This window comes from Liolophura sinensis, chromosome 1 (genome assembly GCF_032854445.1).
Source record: "Liolophura sinensis isolate JHLJ2023 chromosome 1, CUHK_Ljap_v2, whole genome shotgun sequence".
Classification (NCBI taxonomy): Eukaryota; Metazoa; Mollusca; class Polyplacophora; order Chitonida; family Chitonidae; genus Liolophura; species Liolophura sinensis.
In genome coordinates, this window is record NC_088295.1 from 56,825,233 (window position 1) to 56,845,293 (window position 20,061).

Here is a 20,061-nt window from a genome sequence, read left to right on the forward strand (position 1 = left end):
CCCATGAATTAAATATTCCACAAGATAACAGTCTTGTACATAATATATATTTGATTGGACACCTGCTTTAGTTGTTCGTCTTTTTCTATATATATATATATATATATATATATATATATATATATATATATATAGGCGTACAATTTATTCAAGTTTTTTTTTAGAGTTGTGCCGTATTATTTTGCTCAGATTAAAGGATACAGCTTCATTTCCATTAACACACTTTAAATGTATTAACTGTACTACCTCATATCATATCTTATACCACATAGCACATAGACGATACATACAGTTACGCTGTGTGTGTAGGCCTAATTATTATTATTAATGCTGATAGAAATTAAATTGCTTCTACAAAATCAAAATGAGGAACATTTCCCGCCTAAAGTAATAAATGAGTTCAACACATCCGATGTCCCACCATCCCTTCTCGTGACAACGGTGCTTTTCATTCCATTGCCGGTGGAAGAAATTGTGACGTCAGAAAGATTGAAGATTTGTAACCAATGTGTGGAACATCCGGTTGACCCATGTCCAACAATACTGCTTACGATTGGTCAGTTGCGTATTCTTGATTGACAGCTTGGAAAGGTCTATTCGGGTCTAGGTTGTGTAGGCTTTTGTTCATTCCTCCGTTCTCGATGAAGATGTGTGTCGCCATTATTGAACGGGAAGTGGTACCAATTTAAAGCGTACTTTGTATGATTAGAGCTGGACCATAAATAGTTCAATTTAAATTGCGAAAATGGTTTCTTTTAAAATGATTCCATCTAATAATTAATGCCTATGTACACTGTCGCCCCGAGTCAAAAATATCAAGTTTACTACCTTGTGACACCCAAAAAAATAGTGAAGCTTTTTGGGTCGCAAACATTTTGGGGCCCAACTTGTGAAACAATGTTTTTTTGGGGGTCGAACCCATAACTTATATTGCTATAAACATAAAGCCGTGTCGAAAAGGAGGGTACACAAACGCATGGTTGGCTGATTATGGATGTATGCAATATTCCCGATATTAGCGAGATGGGTGTGTTTTGCAAACAGGATGCGCCAGCAGCCGAAGTTAATTGTGCGTGCCACAAAATAACGAATGCTTCAGTGCAGGCCTGAGGACATGGCAAATCCACCCAATAGGGAAGAATTAATTTGACAGCCGTAATGGGTAATATATATTATACATGTATAAATGGTGTCATGTGGTTAATGATCTGTACAGCCTTGCTTCTGTACATGTTTAAATTTATAAAAAGGCAATTAACCGATTCTTGATGTATCCCAAAAGCGATCGTCAGGAGGAAATGAGGAAAGTACATTGATTTTTAATTTCGTAAGAGTGACGGAATTTCTTATTACTGCTGGTATAAAAGCTGACGCAAATAAATAATTGTGAGAATAAATACCAAGCACTCTCTTTGTGGTATTGGTACCAGCTGAATATTATTATCCAATCATGGCATGACCCCTATTCAGCTAATGTGTCAATAATACATACATGCGGCTTGAACGCTGCGGCTGGTATCTGCATCTTTGATTTGTCTTGAGAAAATTAGACGAGCATGGTGACGATTTTTGGATATGTTGCACTGCGTGGAAAATCTGTTACCTGAAAGCAAACGAAGTGTGGCTTTGTGCCAAGTGCATGGTAAAGCACACATTATTTGGACGTGAAAACCCGGTATGACCGAGTCATGAATAAATTATTCATCCTTTTCATAGATGATAGCCATGATGATACAAACTAATTTCAGGAAGTTGGTTTCATATTGGTTTTAACGCAATGAACAGTTCTGAAATTAACAATTTTTTCAAGTTTCAAGAAATTCCGGTGGAGAACTTTAAACAAGAATTCATTTCATTTAATTCAAAATTCTACTATCAAACGGCAAGAGCTTGGAAAATAATTCACAGAATAGATCAGACACATTTGTTTATTTGATTTACAGTAAATGTGTGATTTTACGCAATACTCAAGAATATTTTACTTATGCGACTGTGGCCAGTATTATAGTGGGAGGAAACCAGACAGAGACCGGGAAAAAAACCACGATTATCCACAGCATGCCAGTAGACCTTCCCACGTATAGCCGGATAGGAAACAAGCATGAGCTAGACTTGAACTCACAGCGATCGCATTGGTGAGATGCTCTCGAGGTCATTGCGCCGCGTTCGTACGTTAACAACCTCGGCCACGGATCTGAAAAACATGTACACCTACATATTGCCCCTAATATGCTTTTGCCAAGTTTTTCGTGAAAATTCATTGAAAACATTTTGTGTAGTAACGAAAACTCTTCCACACATTACCTTACTTGGAAATAAGGATATGTAAACAAAAGATTAAACTGATATATGAGAGAGTGAGTGAGTGAGTGAGTGCTTGGGGGTTAACGGCGTACTTAACAATTTTTCAGTCATATGACGACGAAGGAATCCTTAGAGTGCATTCAATATGCCTCCTTGTTGCAAGACGGATTTCCACCACTCTTTTATCTAGTGCTGCTTCACTGAGGCGCCTTACCTAAGACAAGTAAGACGCTCCGCCCAAGCCATTATACTGATACCGGTCAACCAGTCGTTGCACTATCCCGTTCATGCTAAACGCCAGACATGGAAGTTACAAGTTACTTAGGTGTGACTCGACCCAGGATTAATCCTGGATCTACCGCTCCCGAACCAGACGCTCTACCGACTGTGCTATTGGGGCAGGTAACTGATATATGATATCAACCATTTCCTGGTGACAATCATATATAGACGGTTGAAATGTTGAAAAAATCACCACAGGCTAACATATATATTTTAGTTTGATACACATGTCTGAGGTAAACTGACAAGAGCCCGGAATTCAGCGGTTAGGTGTGGCCATTAGCAAAACATCACCATGTCATCATAGCTCTGGCTTTATGCTGTAGACCTTTATATGTCTGCATGGACTAGGGCTCTGCTGGTGGACGAAGTATGTCCACTGTGTTCATGTTAGCGTTTATTAAATGCGATGACGGTGATTTTAATAAATATAAACCACTGATATGGAGTAATTAAACCATAATTAGCATGACTGCAGTTTTTAGCCTAATATTGATTAAGCCATGGTGCTAAGGGATGTATTTTGCTGCCATTTATGCATTTATTTGAGCTGTTAGAATAAAACGCTAACTGGGGTAAACTGACAGAGGTCGGAGATCACTGGTTATGTGTGACCATTCGCCAGCTACTACACTATTGTTACTGCTCTAGTTTTACTTTTCATGACGTAGTTTTTCATATCCAAAGCAAATTACTCCTACCAAGACTTCTGAAAATACTTTTGATTTCTTGATCATGGACCGATTCCACAAATCCATTTCTGACTTAAGTCAAAAATTTGAAATACGATTTTAGGAGTCATTTTTAGGACCTAGTTATTATAAGTTTGACGATCTCATACGTGTTGTCTTCATACAAACGTGTCAAAATTTCAACTTCCAGTACCAGAGACTAAGCATTGTGAGGAGGTTTTAAATTTTGGCTTCAGTCAGAGATGGCTTTGTGGAATCCTCTCCAAATCTATCATCAATCGAGATCCATCCCGTACACCAGGTACTTCAAAAGCACTATGAAATGAACATGGCTTAACGTCACAAGGGCTATATTTCAGCCACATGTATACAAACAAGGAATGAACAACACTATATCACAGGCAGACGAAAAACAAAGCTTCACACAGACGTATGACGAAATTAGCAGTATCGCCCTTAAAACTTTATGATGTATTTATTTATTTTATTCGTGTTTTACGCCATACAATTTCTCTTATACGACGGCAGCCAGCATTATAGTCAGAGGAAACCGGGTGTAGCCCTGAGAAAGATTACGACCACCCGCAAGTTGCTGGCAGACCTTCCCAAGGCCAGAGAGGAAGGCAGCGAAAACAGGACTTGAACTCACTGCCACCGCACTGGTGATGGCTGCTGGGTCATTGTGCGGCCCTGGAACGCTAACTACTTCGGCCATGGAAGACCCAAGTTATGAACATTGAAACCATCAGCCGACAGTATGGTGTATACATACAGCTCCTCTGTCACTGACCCTAGATGAACATCCGTATTTATTCTACAGACATAACTTTATTCCGCACCCGTACAGCCGCAAGGATTAGGCTGTGCCACATTGCAATACAAGGACTTGGATACAAGGAAAGATATCAAGCCATTTTTGAATAAGGTTTATTATATACAAGACTCAAATAGACATTCCTATATTCAGAAATGTTGTGAAGATCAAGATGCTAACATTATGAAACACTGGACCTCAAATACCACAGAAACCTATTAAAACTTATCAGCACCTCCACACGGTTCACCATGTCCATTGCGTCTCGCTTCAAATCCGTGTTTGCTTCTCCACATTTATTTTTACTAACAGTATTAAATACTTATTTTAAGATGGACTACACTATCTTGAATAGTCGGAAGAAAGCCTGCACACATTTGGTACAACATTTTTATTCGTAAATTTTAAAAAAATCATAAACAAAACTCAAAGCATTAAGCTAAGGATGTTGTCACCTCTGCTGGGGGCCTGCATTACGAAGCAGTCACAGGATTCTCTTGATGTCACGTCCATGGCAACATGAATGGATGTATTTAAATCCAGGGCATTCTCGCGTCACCTGATCGCAATGAGTACAAGATGAAGAAAAAAAAAAAAAAAAAAAAAAAGCACAGAGGGCACTTTATTTCAATATGTTCCACCTTGGAGAAATGGGAAGTGAAATTCTCCTTCGAGAACAGTGATCTCGCGTTAAATTTTGGCATTCTAAACCTCGTTCTCGCATGGGCAGCGATACAAATTCGCCATACTGTGTAATGTGTGTCACTATCATTGCAAAAGATGGTGACATCCCTTTGAGAAAACTTTGTAAGAGACGACCCAGCCAGTGCTGAAATACATCATCTCTTTATTTATTCATTTTCAATTTGAATAGCCACAAACTGTTCCACATACACTGAAGCGTTACAAATTATAGTTGATACTCATTTAAACATGTACTGTAAACCACCAATAATTCAGGAAAATTTTCTCCAAGTATTAAGTAGCGCGCCAAGCGAAGAATAAACGTGCTTTGACAATAATTTTTCTTAAAAACCAACATGTACACAGGCATCATTGCGTGGGGTCAAAAATTGTAAGAGTAATAGACCCCGCCTAATGTGACAAATCCCTGACTTCTGAGTGACTTTGTTTGAAATTATTGGCCATTTACTGTGCTCTGTCTCAGACAGTCTAGCTGCTGTAGCTAAATACTGACATAGTTCATACTGTATTTGAACTAAAAGTTTGCACCAAAACAGGAATTTCAGATGTAAATAAAGGTAATAAAATGTTATTTTTGGTTCTGAAACTTTTGAAACTTTCTGATATATTTTTATCCAGTTGGATAGCATTCCACTTTATAGCAAATAAACCTTAAAACACTTTTCTAAGAACAATAGAATTCTCCCAATTAGGCAAAATGAGTACTTAAGTCATGGAGGAAACTTTAGGCCAAATACAGTACAGGTAAATGTGCTTTTCAGCCAGTGTAGACTAATTACTGTCTACAGGTAATTAGAGGGACTTTGTAAATCCAAGCGCCAACTTAACACAGCTGACTCTTGCTGCCAAACATCACTGTCAAACATCGGTTGTATGTGAATTAAATTTTTCCCAATAATGTTTCTGAATAAGAATTTCTGATAAAATTGATGGCACGTTCTTTGGCCAGAGAGTAAATTGCACAATTTTATGACTCTAGCATAGAATAAGGTGAACACCAAATGTATTTTACTTCAGTCGCTAATCTATCATACATGATGAATTTGAAACATATACATGTATATATCTATTTCAATCATTTAAAAAATAGATATGCTATACACGTTTTTGTCCAATAATTTGTTTAAAACAATATCCAAAACCTCCAACAAAATGTTCCCACTATATTGCCATAAGTACAAAGGAACCTTTTGGAATGTCCATCAACACAAGCTCTTTGAGCACTCACAAGCAATACCCTTTACCGATATCGCTCACGCATTTCAATTCAGTTATATCACAACTGCACCCAGGTCTTTTGCATGATTTCCAGTGTGGATTTAGACAGCCAAATTGTATTTGCACTAAAATTAAGCCAGAATAACACTGCCTGTATGACACCAATATTACCTTTGGTGCTGAAATTTACCTTTTTCCGGTATGAAATCATCCCACCTTCTTCACAAATCTCAAAACTCCTGTATACTAAAGATCAACAAAACACTCCAAATCAGCCAAAATGAGTAAATTTAGCCATGGATGGATGATGGGATTGAATACATGCAGTATTCACTGTCTCCAAGAAACAAAATTTTTGTTTTCAGAAAGTTTGTTAAGAATGCTGTTGAAAATGTTCACTAGTGTGTGATGATGAGGACAAAACTGTAATATTGACACCCACAAGAAATCTGCTCAATTGTATGCCTATTTCTGCTGATAAATGGAACAAGACACGATTAGTCTGCAGCCTTAATACCAAACAAATTCATAGCACCGCACTGGTTGGTATCAGCTCTGCAAAATAGCAAATATGCACTAAAAAAGGACCAACTCTGTATCCTGGTTAGGGTCACCTGACGCACAGAAAGCCACGGACATCCATTAAGAAGCGGTCAAAGTTCTCCATGAAGATGTGTTTGTTCTCAGGGGTGAGGGTGAGGGACAGAGAGACTGGGGTGAGCTGGTTAAAGGCAGAGGTCAGTCTCTCCTTGTACTCTGGCACCGTCTGGCTCTTTAACAACTCTGTCACTAGGCTGTGGTACTGCTCCTGGATATCAAACAAAAATTATATCATTCAGCATGAAGAAAGGCAGGAGATCTTCTTTATCTCTTTATTTATTTATCTATTTATTTGATTGGTGCTTACACCATACTAAAGAATATTTCACTTATACAACGACAGCAAGCATTACTGTGGGAGGAAAGGAGAGCAAGTCAGCATATAAAAGCGACTGCACTGGTGAGAGGTTCCTGGGTCATTGTGCTGCACTAGCATGCTTAACCACTAGGCCACAGAGGCCTCAGGAGCTCTTCATCACAATGTACTGTTACCTTACTCATTTTCATTTCATTTTTTATTCACAATAAACCTTAAATTAAATACATAAGTATACATGAGTGATACATTTGGCGGGAATAAATCTCACAAGAGCTTGTTCTATCCCATAAAAAGTAGAATGTTATATAATAGAGTATATAAATAGATTAATGGCAATGATATTAAAGTGTGACACATATAAGAATACCTGGTAACGAGCAAATGTTCGCACTCAGCAATGAGAATGATATCACTGAGTATAAAGAAAAATTTGAGGCATTTATCCCAATGTAATTTTGGTTAATGTTTTCTTTGCAGAATGCAATGAAGTGTATGAAGATGCCAAGATGTAAGAATGGACTTTCCGAAGTTCACCAAGGCCTTAAAATCATACTTTTGATGTCAGACTTAATCTTTTCTAATAAAAAATCAATCGAACTTCACAAAAATAAAAACTCTTTAGGTCGCCCTATAAGGTACATGGATATTAAAGTTAGAATCCAGGAAAACATGTCAGTCGAAAAATGCAAAAGTTTTGGGCGAAATACATCAAGTCTTAATCCTGACATGCCTTGGTTTGTTTATTTATTAGATTGGTGTTTTATGCCGTACTCAAGAATATTTAACTTATACCACGGCAACCAGCATTATGGTGGGACGAAACCGGGCAGAGCCAGGGGAAACCCTCGACCATCCGCAGGTTGCTGGAAGACCTTACTTGCCTTGGTATTGAGCCAAATACCTGCAAGAGGCCAAGGCTCTTAACATCTGAGGAATGAGAGTTTAGAAACCTCAAGATGTGCCTGACACACAGGTATGTCATGTCAGGGTGAATAGTCAGGCTTAGTGTTAATGATCGAAGCATCGTCCTGTTTCAAACTCTTTAACGAAGCAGTTATTCAAATGCAGTGTTAATATGAAAACCAATGCATCACAAAATCAGTATAGCACTTTAAGTTTTAAACTGAGCAACAGCAGTATTTCTTAATAATGTCTGTCATGGGGGGTAGGACACAAAAACTGAACAAATCTTACAATTCTAGGTGGAGGAGATCTGTAGTTATACATAACAGTAGCAGCACCAACAGATTCAAGGAAAGACAATTCCATTCCATTCGATACCACACCATACGACAGTAAATACTGATGTATACAAATGACAAACCTTGCGTGAACAGATGAGGGAGAAGAAACAGGTGCTGGCAATGTCTAACAATATCATGTCAAAACTCTCCAGGAGAAGCATCTTGAAAACCAACTAAAACATAAAACAAACTCAGGTTAATAATGTATTACAAACACTATCTTATCAGAGTGCACATGGTTTGTTTAAAGGAACAGACAGCTAAAACTTGACACAGGTTTCACCAGATAGACTGCAGCAAAAACTATATCTAAGAATACTTTTTTTCATATGTTTAGACTTAAAATGGAATTACTTGTAAATGCAGTCAAATATTTGATTTTATAGGTGGGTTTTATTTATTTATTAATTTGATTTGTTTTACGCCGTACTCAAGAATATTTCACCTATACGACAGCCGGCCAACATTATGGTTGGTGGAAACCGGGCAGAGCTGGACTTGAACTCACAGCGACCGCATTGGTAAGAGGTTACTAGGTCATTACAAGGTGGGTTTTAGGGACCATAATACCAATGGCAATGTACTCTTATGTTATTATACATCACACTTTTTTTCTCTCTACGTTCATCTGCAGGTGAATTTTTTTATTAACAATCTTTTTCTTTTACTTGTGGGTTTTAACAGATATTTGGAATTTAAAAAGACATGTTTAGAGTGGGAAGAACTTTTTTCTGATGTCAGAGTACCTTAAAGTTCCTACATCCTACCACAGTATTCAAACGATTGAAAGTATTAATAATGTAACTTTCCAAAAAAAAAAAGTTTTCAGTGTTCGTTTCATGTTTTACCTTTCTTTCACTTTTATACAGTTTATGACCTGTACCCACTCTACATACACAAATATATCTTGTTTTTTGAATAAGGATGGTATCAAAAAGTCATGTATGTCTCAGTCATTATTGAATGCGATATATGTCTACAAAATGCATTCTAAATTAAGTACAGCACTGCATTTTGTCCCTTAGCACCACTGACTGACATGCGCAGGTATGCAATGCAACAAAAAGAAGCAAGAGACATAATATTTTGGGAAACAAAGCTATAGTCAAAGTGTTCAGGGCCCAGTTGTTCAAAAGTGTATCAGCTAATACTGCTATTAAACTAAAATTGGTATTATATTTAAATTTTTTAGCTAAATAACAGCAGCAGTACTTCTAGTTCATATTTAATATAACGTTACACAATTTTTTTGGCCAAAAAGTCCAAAATTGCAGACTGAAATCTGGTATTAAATCTTAAACCAGTTTTGAACAACCCGACTCTGACTCCTTAAATTGCTGTATTAGTATTTGGGTTTGTTAAAATTGAGCCTACCTTCAGAAAATGTGTCAGCGCCTCATATAGGAATGCAGTAGCTGGTGAAGTCTCTAGTACATGGGTGGCCAGAGCCTGGATAATCTCCATGGCCAGTTTGGTGATAGCAATACCATACCTGAGCTGAGGTTAATGGACAATAATGCAATCACAGTTTTGAGTGAGTGAGTGAGTGATTGGGGTTGAACATCATACGTAACAATTTTTCAGTCATATGACTACAAAGGAATCCTTAGAGTGCATGTAATGTGCTTCCTTCTTGCAGGACAGATTTCCACTGTTCTTTTATCTAGTGCTGCTTTCTCTGAGACGCCTTACCGAAGACAAGCAAGCCGCCCTGCCGAAGCCATTATACTGATACGCGTCAACCAGTCGTTGCACTATCCCCTAAATGCTGAATACAAAGTGGGGAAGTTACAACTTCCTCTTTTAAGGTCTTAGGTGTGATTCGACCCAAGATTGACCCTGGATCTTCCACTCCGGAAGCGGACGCTATACCAACTGTGCTATCAGGGCCGGTCACAGATTTGAATATGTAACCATAAAAAAAAAAACCCTGACAAACCCAAATCTTCTTCTTTCATCATCTGCTACAGATATCTTGTTGCATACCAGTATTTGAAATATAAATAGTACAGAGAGGTGTAAAACACCAATCGAATAAGTAAATAAATACAAAAAAAAATTACCAATTTAAAAAAAAGCCACAAATAACTCACATTTGTTCAAGAACAGAACATAGATGTAGTTTTAGCTATGAAAACCCAGAAAATTTGTGCTGATTTTGTTTCCACGTCTTTGTATGGCATCACAAGCATTCGATGTTTTCAAGTCTACACATGTATGCTATAGAAGTAAATGTACTTTCTACAGTTTAATTTCCAGTTTCTGTTTTCCACAGCAAAATGACAAAAATAGTTTTATGCCATTAAACCCATTCAAGAGGTCAAAATGATGTTGTAGGACAAATAGCATTATAGTGTTCATGCAGTTTTATACAGACCACTGGTTATCCACTGCTAATCCCAATATGTCTGTGGTTAAGTTATTTAGTATTAAGTAAGCCTGGAGGTTTTTGCTGGACCCTCCAGTATACCCCACCTATTTGTGCAGAGCTGACTGCCATTGTACAAGTAAACAACTCTAGACTATGGTGTTGTACAACATTCAATTAACAGTTTAGCAGAATTATATCTGCCTGAAAACAGATCAGCTGGTAGAGATATGAGAAAAAAATGTTGTACAGGCATGAGAAAACAATCTTATACAGGGATCAGAAAACAAAGCTTGTAAAGGGATTGGAAAACCATCTTATACAGGAATCAGAAAATAAAAGCATGTACAGGGATCAGAAAACAAAGCTTGTAAAGGGATTGGAAAACCATCTTATACAGGAATCAGAAAATAAAAGCATGTAAAGGGATGACAAAACAATCTTATACAGGAATCAGAAAATAAAAGCTTGTAAAGGGATGAGAAAACAATCTTATACAGGGATCAGAAAACAAAGCTTGTAAAGGGAATGGAAAACCATCTTATACAGAGATCAGGAAAAAGCTTGTCTCACGAAACAATCTTGTACAGAGATCACAAAGAGTCTTGTGGAGAGGCCAGAAAACAGCAAGGATACGAGTTGAGTCCAAGCTCCACCGATGCCATAAACATTTTGAAATGAGACTCTGGTAGGACAACAAACTTCTCCGGGTGGACCTCCATCAGGAATGAGACCAACTTAAAATAACTCAAGCACAAAGTCGGGAACTGGAAAATAATATGTTGACATAAACACTCCAGCATTTCAACTATTTAGACATAAAAGATTCGCAGGCCCGCAGGAGATATCAATAGTTAAAGTACATTGTGAGGAAACAATCTCACAAACCAGGATCCATGTACATATGCATATATGTATATATATATATATATATAACCCTTTCCATTGAGTTACTCAGAAACTTGATAAAACAGGATATTTTCACCTTTAATAATTTTACGCTGGAGTTTCAAGTTCTGACATTACATCATCTGTGTGACATGCTTGCTGACATGCAAATTCTCTAAAAAAAAAACATTTCAGGTTATAAAATTCATCGATGACAGATAATATTTTCATACTGTGTATACCAGCCCATGTTAAAATGCATTGATTTGCCCCCAACGTGTCACAAAGGGATGTCACAGGGTTGTCGTAATCTTGAAAATTCCTTACTTATCCAGTGAAAAACCTGACAATCTGTAATGTACCTGTACTCACCCTTAGTAAATCAGCATTCATGACGGGTATGAGAATGTTCAGGCCATACAGTATCACATCAGACACCTCTATCTTCTCTCCTGGTGAGGCATCTTCTGTTAGACACAATCAATATGCAGTCTTAAGAGTAATACCCTGGTGTGGATAACCCTATGTCACAGAGGCCCCCTGGTATATACATGTATATTAGGTCCACCCCTAGGCCACAGAGGCCCCCTGGTATATCCATGTATATTAGGTGCACACCTAGGCCACAGAGGCCCCCTGGTATATACATGTATATTAGGTCCACCCCTAGGCCACAGAGCCCCCCTGGTATATCCATGTATATTAGGTGCACTCCCAGGCCACAGAGGCCCTCTGGTATATACATGTATATTAGGTGTATCCCTAGGCCATGGTGGCCCCCTGGTATATACATATAAATTAGGTGCGCTTCTTTTCCACAGAGGCCCCCTGGTACATCTATGTATATTAGATGCACTCCTAGGTCACAGAGACCCTCGGTATATACATGTATATTAGGTGTACTCCTAGGCCACAGAGGCCCCCTGGTATACACATGTATATTAGGTGCACTCCTAGGCCATGGTGGCCCCCTGGTATATACATATAAATTAGGTGCGCTTCTTTTCCACTGAGGCCCCCTGGTATATCTATGTATATTAGATGCACTCCTAGGTCAAAGAGGCCCTCGGTATATACATGTATATTAGGTGTTCTCCTAGGCCACAGAGGCCCCCTGGTATACACATGTATATTAGGTGCACACCTAGGCCACAGAGGCCCCCTGGTATATCCATGTATATTAGGTGCACACCTAGGCCACAGAGGCCCCCTGGTATATACATGGATATTAGGTGCACTCCTAGGCCACAGAGGCCCCCTGGTATATCCAGGTATATTAGGTGCACACCTAGGCCACAGAGGCCCCCTGGTATATCCATGTATATTAGGTGCACTCCTCGGCCACAGAGGCCCCCCTGGTATATACATGTATATTAGGTGCACACCTAGGCCACAGAGGCCCCCTGGTATACACATGTATATTAGGTGCACTCCTAGGCCACAGAGGCCCCCTGGTATATCCAGGTATATTTATTTATTTATTTATTTGATTGGTGTTTTACGCCGTACTCAAGAATATTTCAATTATATGACAGCGGTCAGCATTATGGTGGGTGGAAACCGGGCACAGCCCGGGGGAAACCCACAACCATCCGCAGGTTGCTGTCAGACCTTCCCACTTACAGCCAGAGAGGAAGCCAGCATGAGCCAGACTTGAACTCACAACGACCGCATTGGTGAGAGACTCCTGGGTCATTACGCTGCGCTAGCACGCTAGCCAACTGAGCCACAGAGGCCCCCTCCAGGTATATTAGGTGCACTCCCAGGCCATAGAGGCCCCCTGGTATATCCATGTATATTAGGTGCATTCCTACCCCACAGAGGCCCCCTGTTATATACATGTATATTAGGTGCACACCTAGGCCACAGAGGCCCCGTGGTATATACATGTATATTAGGTGCACTCCTAGGCCACAGAGGCCCCCAGTTATATCCATGTATATTAGGTGCACTCCTAGGCCACAGAGGCCCCCTGGTATATACATGTATATTAGGTGCATTCCTAGGCCACAGAGGCCCCCTGGTATATCTATGTATATTGGGTGCACACCTAGGCCACAGAGGCCCCCTGGTATATACATGTATATGAGGTGCTCAGCTTTTGCAGTCAATGGTATATTTGACTACATGCTATAATACTAAGCCCTGATAAACATGATTTACCACATGAACATGTATACACTCATATTCCAGGCAATGTTACTTTCTCTATTTTCTTACTTATCTGATTGGTGTTTATTAATGCCACAGTCAAGAATTTTTTCACTTTTACAAATGGTGGTCAGATATGGAGGAAATGTAGCTTCTCTCTGGGTAAAAATCACAAATCTTTGAGTACTTTGGAATTGAAGAGGATTGAAAACTAAAGATGTTTTGATGGCGTCCTCACCTTCTCCAAAATCCACAAAATCCTTGGAGAGGAGATTTGTGAGGATTTCTGTGACGAGGAGGATGTCCTGAAATTTATCCTCCTCTTCTTCCGCAGCATTGACGGCTGTTTTATGACCTGGAGGATGAACAAGTGCAAATCAAGATTCAATATTATTCTTTTAAGGATTAGTTTATTTCATCTAATGTTTGCTATGTAAAAATGCACTTTCAGAAGCACATAAAGCCCTGAAAATGGTACTATTGGTCCCAACACTTTAATTTTATGATAAGAAATCAATGATAAATCAAACTTTATATTTATTTGATTTATTTGATTGGTGTTTTACGCCGTACTCAAGAATATTTCACTTATACGACAGCGGCCAGCATTATGGTGGGAGGAAACCGGGCACAGCCCGGGGGAGACCCACAACCATCCGCAGGTTGCTGGCAGACCTTCCCACTTACGGCCGGAGAGGAAGCCAGCATGAGCTGGACTTCAAACTTTATAAAACACTTCTTAGTCGCCCTGTATTAAGGTGGATGAATCAAGTAAAATCAGGCAAAATGTGTCACTTGAAAAATGCTAAACTTAATTACATCAATTTTGATATGATATCTTATGTTCTCAGCAACTCACAGATCCTTCATCATTGTTTTTTTATGAGACAATCTGCCATTTTCAGTATTTGTAACCTCTAAAGGAAAAAAGGGATATGGCCATGAAATCCAAGATGGCTGACGGAAGCCATGCTGGATTTTTGGCAAAGTCATGAAAACCAAATCCAATAGTTGTCTTGAGACAAATAAAAGATATGATTGGTTGAAAACTTAAAAATATCATTTTTACAAGAACACGTGTAACACACTGGTCTATGGAAACATGCTAAGCTTTCCATGGCTACTCACCGCTTTTGTGGCACTGTTGGTGTAATTTGAATTTTGAGAGTCTTTCCTATTAATGCTGCTTGCAGAGTTAGACAGTACACAAAATCAAAACTGATGATAAATTCATTATATTATCATGAACATTTCCTCATCAAGGTGCTAATTCTAATTTTACTGGGGATTAATATAATTTCACTTTATATGACAGAAGTATGGAAATTTCACCTCATCAAGTACATGACAAACCCCTTGAGGCAGAGCCTGTCAGGCTTGGTTTTCAACATTTGACAACTACATCGCTCCGCGGCCAGAAAAAGTTATTGATTTGAATCCATAGTATACACTGACCTATGTTGTGTTTAGAGTACATCTGTATCACCCCCAGGCAATCCGTATACAGCTTCTGAGAGTCACTCTGAAAAAAAACAAAAAGGCCATTGTGCAATAGCTGAAACATCCAGCAAAAAATTTATGTCATCTTTCACCCAGTCCCCTTGTTATGTGAATGGCTAATGTTAAAATGATACACGTAAGATATGAAAAATTTGTCATGCTGGCTTCCTTTCCCGCCATATGTGGGAAGGTCTGCCAGCAACCAGTGGATGCCTCTGCCCAGTTGAAAAAAAATTAAAAAAAAAACCAAGCTTGACAAAATCAAATAAATAAATAAACAAATAAACAAGTGCTCAGGTGAACACAACATACATCCCAACACCTGCATTTCTTTGAAATGTATAAAAAAAAAATACCAGCAGCACTGTGGTCAGTATAACCCCTCAGGGGAATCTTCATAGGTGTTGATGACGGTTGATGGTATGTGGTTACCATGACACCCGGGCAAGCGGCCAAATGTGGCCACCACAAATGAAAACTTTATGCGGAACACAGTTGGAGTTGTAGTCCCGACCTGAAATCATTTCTATTTCAACAGCAAAAAGGGACAAATGTGAGCTGCGACACATTGTCTTCTGTGTATCTATGTACCCACCAAAAATTAAAACTCCCCGTGGAAAACTGTTGGCGTTATATCTCGGACATGAAATCAAATCTCTTTATATATTATACATAGGGAAATGGCAGTCTGGTAACCATTACAACCATGTAAATGGACAAATGTTAGTTGCGGCCCATCATCATCTGTTTATGTATGTATCCACCAAAAATGAAAACTCTATGACAAAAACAGCTGGAGTTACAGCCTGGATACAAAATCATACCTATTTATACAGTATATATAATGAAAATGGCTACCTGGTTACCATGGCAACTGCAAAAATGGACAATTGTGAGTCGCAACACATTGTCATCTGTGTATCTATGTATCCACTAAAAATTAAAACTTTATGTTAAAAATTGTTGGAGTCATAGCCCGGACACGAATACAGATGGATGGACAGATGGACGGATAGACAAAGTCGCTATACCATAATACGCTCCACCTACTGGCGTGTAAGAATTTGAGAGATCAACCAGCCGACTAGCAGATTGTGTGAGCTATAGTGCTGTTTATTGCAAGTAAAAATTATATTTAGGAAAATCCATTCATGCCAACTGCAAATCTACAATTAATGACATTTTTAGATTCATCACAATTCTAGTGCTTCCTCATCTTATATGAGACTCAGTGATGAAAATAGTGACGGTCTTTTTCCTCGTATCAAGTTTTGAGTCAGTGAGTGCGTTCTTGGGATTTAACGTCGTACGTAACAATTTTTATGTCATATGATGACGAAGGAATCCTTAGAGTGCATGTAATGTGCCTCCTTGTTGCAGGACAGATTTCCACCGCTCTATTATCTAGTGCTGCTTCACTGAGATGCCTTACCGAAGGCAAGTAAGCCAACCCGACCGAGCGGGTATATCAAGTTTTGAAACTCACTACTAAAATGGAACAATTCCATGTCCAATATGTGTTAGTACTGCTAAACTAACAAACTGAAAGGACAATTAGCTAATAAATAATGGCAGATTAATAAACATCATTAGTAACACTAACAATAAAATGACAAGAGAAATACAGTCAGGCTTAAGCGACCAAAATCCCATTCACACTGTGGGTCACATTCACAACTATTGTATCAGGCAAAATGAACAGACTAAATTCTTTATCTGACCACATCCTCGTCGCGTCTCTGCCACTGAGGAGAAAGGCCCATTCACACTGGCCGTCACATTCACAACTACTGTATCAGGGAAAATGAACAGTCTAAATTCTGTATCTGAACACATAATTGTCACATCTCTGCCACTGAGGAGAAAGGCCCATTCACACTGGCCGTCACATTCACAACTACTGTATCAGGGAAAATAAACAGTCTAAATTCTGTATCTGAACACATCCTTGTCACATCTCTGCCACTGAGGAGAAAGGCCCATTCACACTGGCCGTCATTCACAACTACTGCATCAGGGAAAATGAACAGTCTAAATTCTGTATCTGACCACATCCTTGTCGCATCTCTGCCACTGAGGAGAAAGGTCCATTCACACTGGCCGTCACATTCACAACTACTCCATCAAGGAAAATGAACAGTCTAAATTCTGTATCTGACCCCATCCTTGTTGTAACTTGGCCATGAGGAGAAATTAAAATGACTCAGTATTCCTGGCAACTCAACTCAGTCATGTGGTCTTGTTTTTAGACAACAAATATTTTCAATATTAAAGAATATCTTTAAAATGATTTGATACAACTTTTTTGAGAAAATGAATACAAATGTCTTGTAATATCCACAGTGACCCACCATTTGCCTACTTAGTGAACACACCACATCATCATCATGGTGTTTTGATGTTAGGTCCAGTGTAAATGGGCTATTAGTCTCCTTCTCAATGTTTAACCATCTTATTACAAGCCAAGTTATATGCTGTGAAAGTTCTTCACCAAGACAAGCATAAAAGTTTGATAAAGGCAGAGTAGGCTTAAAGGGTACATAAAACGCTTGTTTTATATTATTAATATGGAGTTTAGAGTGTAGCATAACATATAAAAGTACAAAAGCTTTTCTCAGCTTTCTTCTTTGGGCGTAAAATCTACAGTTTTTGTAAGGCCTCAGCAGCACCTGGAAATTAACTAGCCTGGTGTGGTGAGGTCAACAAAGACAGCTGTCCAGAGGAGAGTCCAAATTTGAGGGTGCTAGCTGGTCTCACTATGTTTATCAATGACATCTCCAAATGTTCCCGACCACTGACGAAAAATATACATAAAGTAGAGGGTTATTATGAAACATAAAATAAATTTTCATCTCATTTTTTTGGGGGCATATACCTTTTTTTTCGTAAAACCATACATTTCATGTTCATTTATTTATTTGATTGGTGTTTTACGCCGTACTCAAGAATATTTCACTTATACGACAGCGGCCAGCATTACGATGGGTGGAAACAGGGCAGTGCCCAGGGGAAACCCACGACCATTTGCAGGTTGCTGTCAGACCTTCCCATGTACGGCCGGAGAGGAAGCCAGCATGAGCTCGACTTGAACTCACAGCAACTGCAGTGGTGAGAGGCTCCTGGCTCATTACGCTGTGCTAGCTTGCTAACCAACTGAGCCAAGGAGCCCCCCCCCCTTTTTATTTTGAGGTAGCTTCATGTGTCCTTGAAGTACACTGTTCAGTGCACAGGCTAGTACTTGCTCAAATTCCACAAGTTACTTCACCATAGACAGACAGATCTACACCGAAATTCTCACACACAAAGTTTCTCACCTGAGACAAGAAGCAGATTTGTCTCTGAATCACCTCAGAAAAGAGCTGCAGAATTAACGGAACCACTTCCTCGTAATTGTGATACAGATCTGGTTTAATGAAGAAATAAATGATCAGGACTCATTACAATTCCACCCCTAACAAAGTACAATTCAACCATTATAAAAGTTTAGATGCAATTCGAAAACATAATTTATAAAATTTAAGCCTAAACATATTATTTATGTGATGGCAATTAAAAGAAGTTAACTGATATTTTTTATGAAATAACCAAGTTACAACATACATTTTATTATCATTCATTTTAAGGACATTTAAAGCACATTTAAGCACATTTACTGGTTCTTTTGAAAATTACAACCATTCTCAAGATTTTTCTGATCCCAAAATGTGTAATGTTGTACACTTCGCAGCTGTAAGAAATTGTGGCCATAGGCGTTAGTTATGACCAGAAAATAGTCCTCCTCTTTCACATTTGAACCAATCATATGCTGAGCAAGTTGACTTACCCAGTAATTTCACACTTTCCCTCAAAAGAGGATGAAGAAAGTCAAAGATGAGCTTATAGTTGTCTCCCCTTGCAGCCAGTGCTATCCCACAGAGGGATTCCAGTAGACTTATGGTTTCTAACTTTGCCCCGCTCAGGTGACAAGATTTTGTGAAGTTCTCTTTGCAGACTAACCGTTCAAATCTCTCATGAACTGACTGAAGCACCTATGGATTAGAATTTTTAAGCAGACTTTTAATGTTAGATGAGGACATCATTCACAAACATTCACAGGCTAAATTTGATGGGAAAAAAATCTCTCTGTAGATACATCATACACCCATTGAAAGTTGGTGACTCTCCACCGCTTCACAGTTGTTCACATAACACGCTGAAAACGGTCACCACTTCATAAATTAATACTGGAAAATGTTGTATTTTGGTATAAATTCGAACAATGCTCCAGGTATATCATATAACTAATGTTTATCGGGATTATTCATTTCATTGTAAGTTTCAGACAGGTTAAGGAAACTGTCCTTGGGCTAAGTTGATATATATTTACTCAGTTACAATGCCATTTATATTTTGGACCCTTATTCATTATAATATTGAGCATCACAATACACACATTGATTGAGTACATTTAACACTAAATGTTAAAAAAACAGTAATAAATTCACGACTCACTTTCGTCTTCTTTTCTCAAAATAATTAACAACACCTATCATTTTTTTTTTGTACAACCAAAAAAGTTTGGAAATGTGAAGAAACATACTTTACAATAAACAGTTAATCAAGGTTATGTCTTCTACATGTATCTCACCAGTCAAAGGGGTAGTTTTAACACATACCACTTTCCAGTATTCTTCTTTAATATGAGGTTCAAGAGACCCTGAACCGGCCAGTACCAAGGCTTTTAACAAGTACCGCTTGGAGGATGATGGAAGGATGTCAAATGGCGTCTGATTGGTTGACTCTTGTTTGGCAATTGTCCATAAACTTTGGCACTTTAAGGCTGTATTGCACCTACAATGGACAGACGAAGCCAATCAGAATTATTTAAAATAAATTTGATAGGATTAAAATTGGAGAAAACTATAAAATGTCAATAAAGAATGAGAACAGGTAGCTATTTAACAACTTTAAATCCTATAAGCTTACCCACATCTACA

At 38.6% G+C, this 20,061-nt stretch overlaps 1 protein-coding gene across 1 annotated transcript in view; it reads right to left on the bottom strand.

Annotated features, from left to right (window-relative positions):
- Nucleotides 1–4,209: 4,209 nt before the first annotated feature.
- The window catches only part of LOC135470274 (exportin-4-like), a 35,083-nt gene continuing 19,231 nt past the window's right edge, over nucleotides 4,210–20,061 (bottom strand). The window contains exons 16-25 of the mRNA XM_064749116.1: nucleotides 19,741–19,915; nucleotides 18,909–19,113; nucleotides 18,400–18,488; nucleotides 15,041–15,107; nucleotides 13,824–13,940; nucleotides 11,807–11,901; nucleotides 11,183–11,313; nucleotides 9,553–9,670; nucleotides 8,259–8,351; nucleotides 4,210–6,823 (exon numbers count right to left, since the gene is read on the bottom strand). Of these exons, the coding sequence (XP_064605186.1) occupies nucleotides 6,626–6,823; nucleotides 8,259–8,351; nucleotides 9,553–9,670; nucleotides 11,183–11,313; nucleotides 11,807–11,901; nucleotides 13,824–13,940; nucleotides 15,041–15,107; nucleotides 18,400–18,488; nucleotides 18,909–19,113; nucleotides 19,741–19,915 (1,288 nt within the window). The 3' untranslated portion in view covers nucleotides 4,210–6,625. The remainder of the gene's footprint in view (nucleotides 6,824–8,258; nucleotides 8,352–9,552; nucleotides 9,671–11,182; nucleotides 11,314–11,806; nucleotides 11,902–13,823; nucleotides 13,941–15,040; nucleotides 15,108–18,399; nucleotides 18,489–18,908; nucleotides 19,114–19,740; nucleotides 19,916–20,061) is intronic.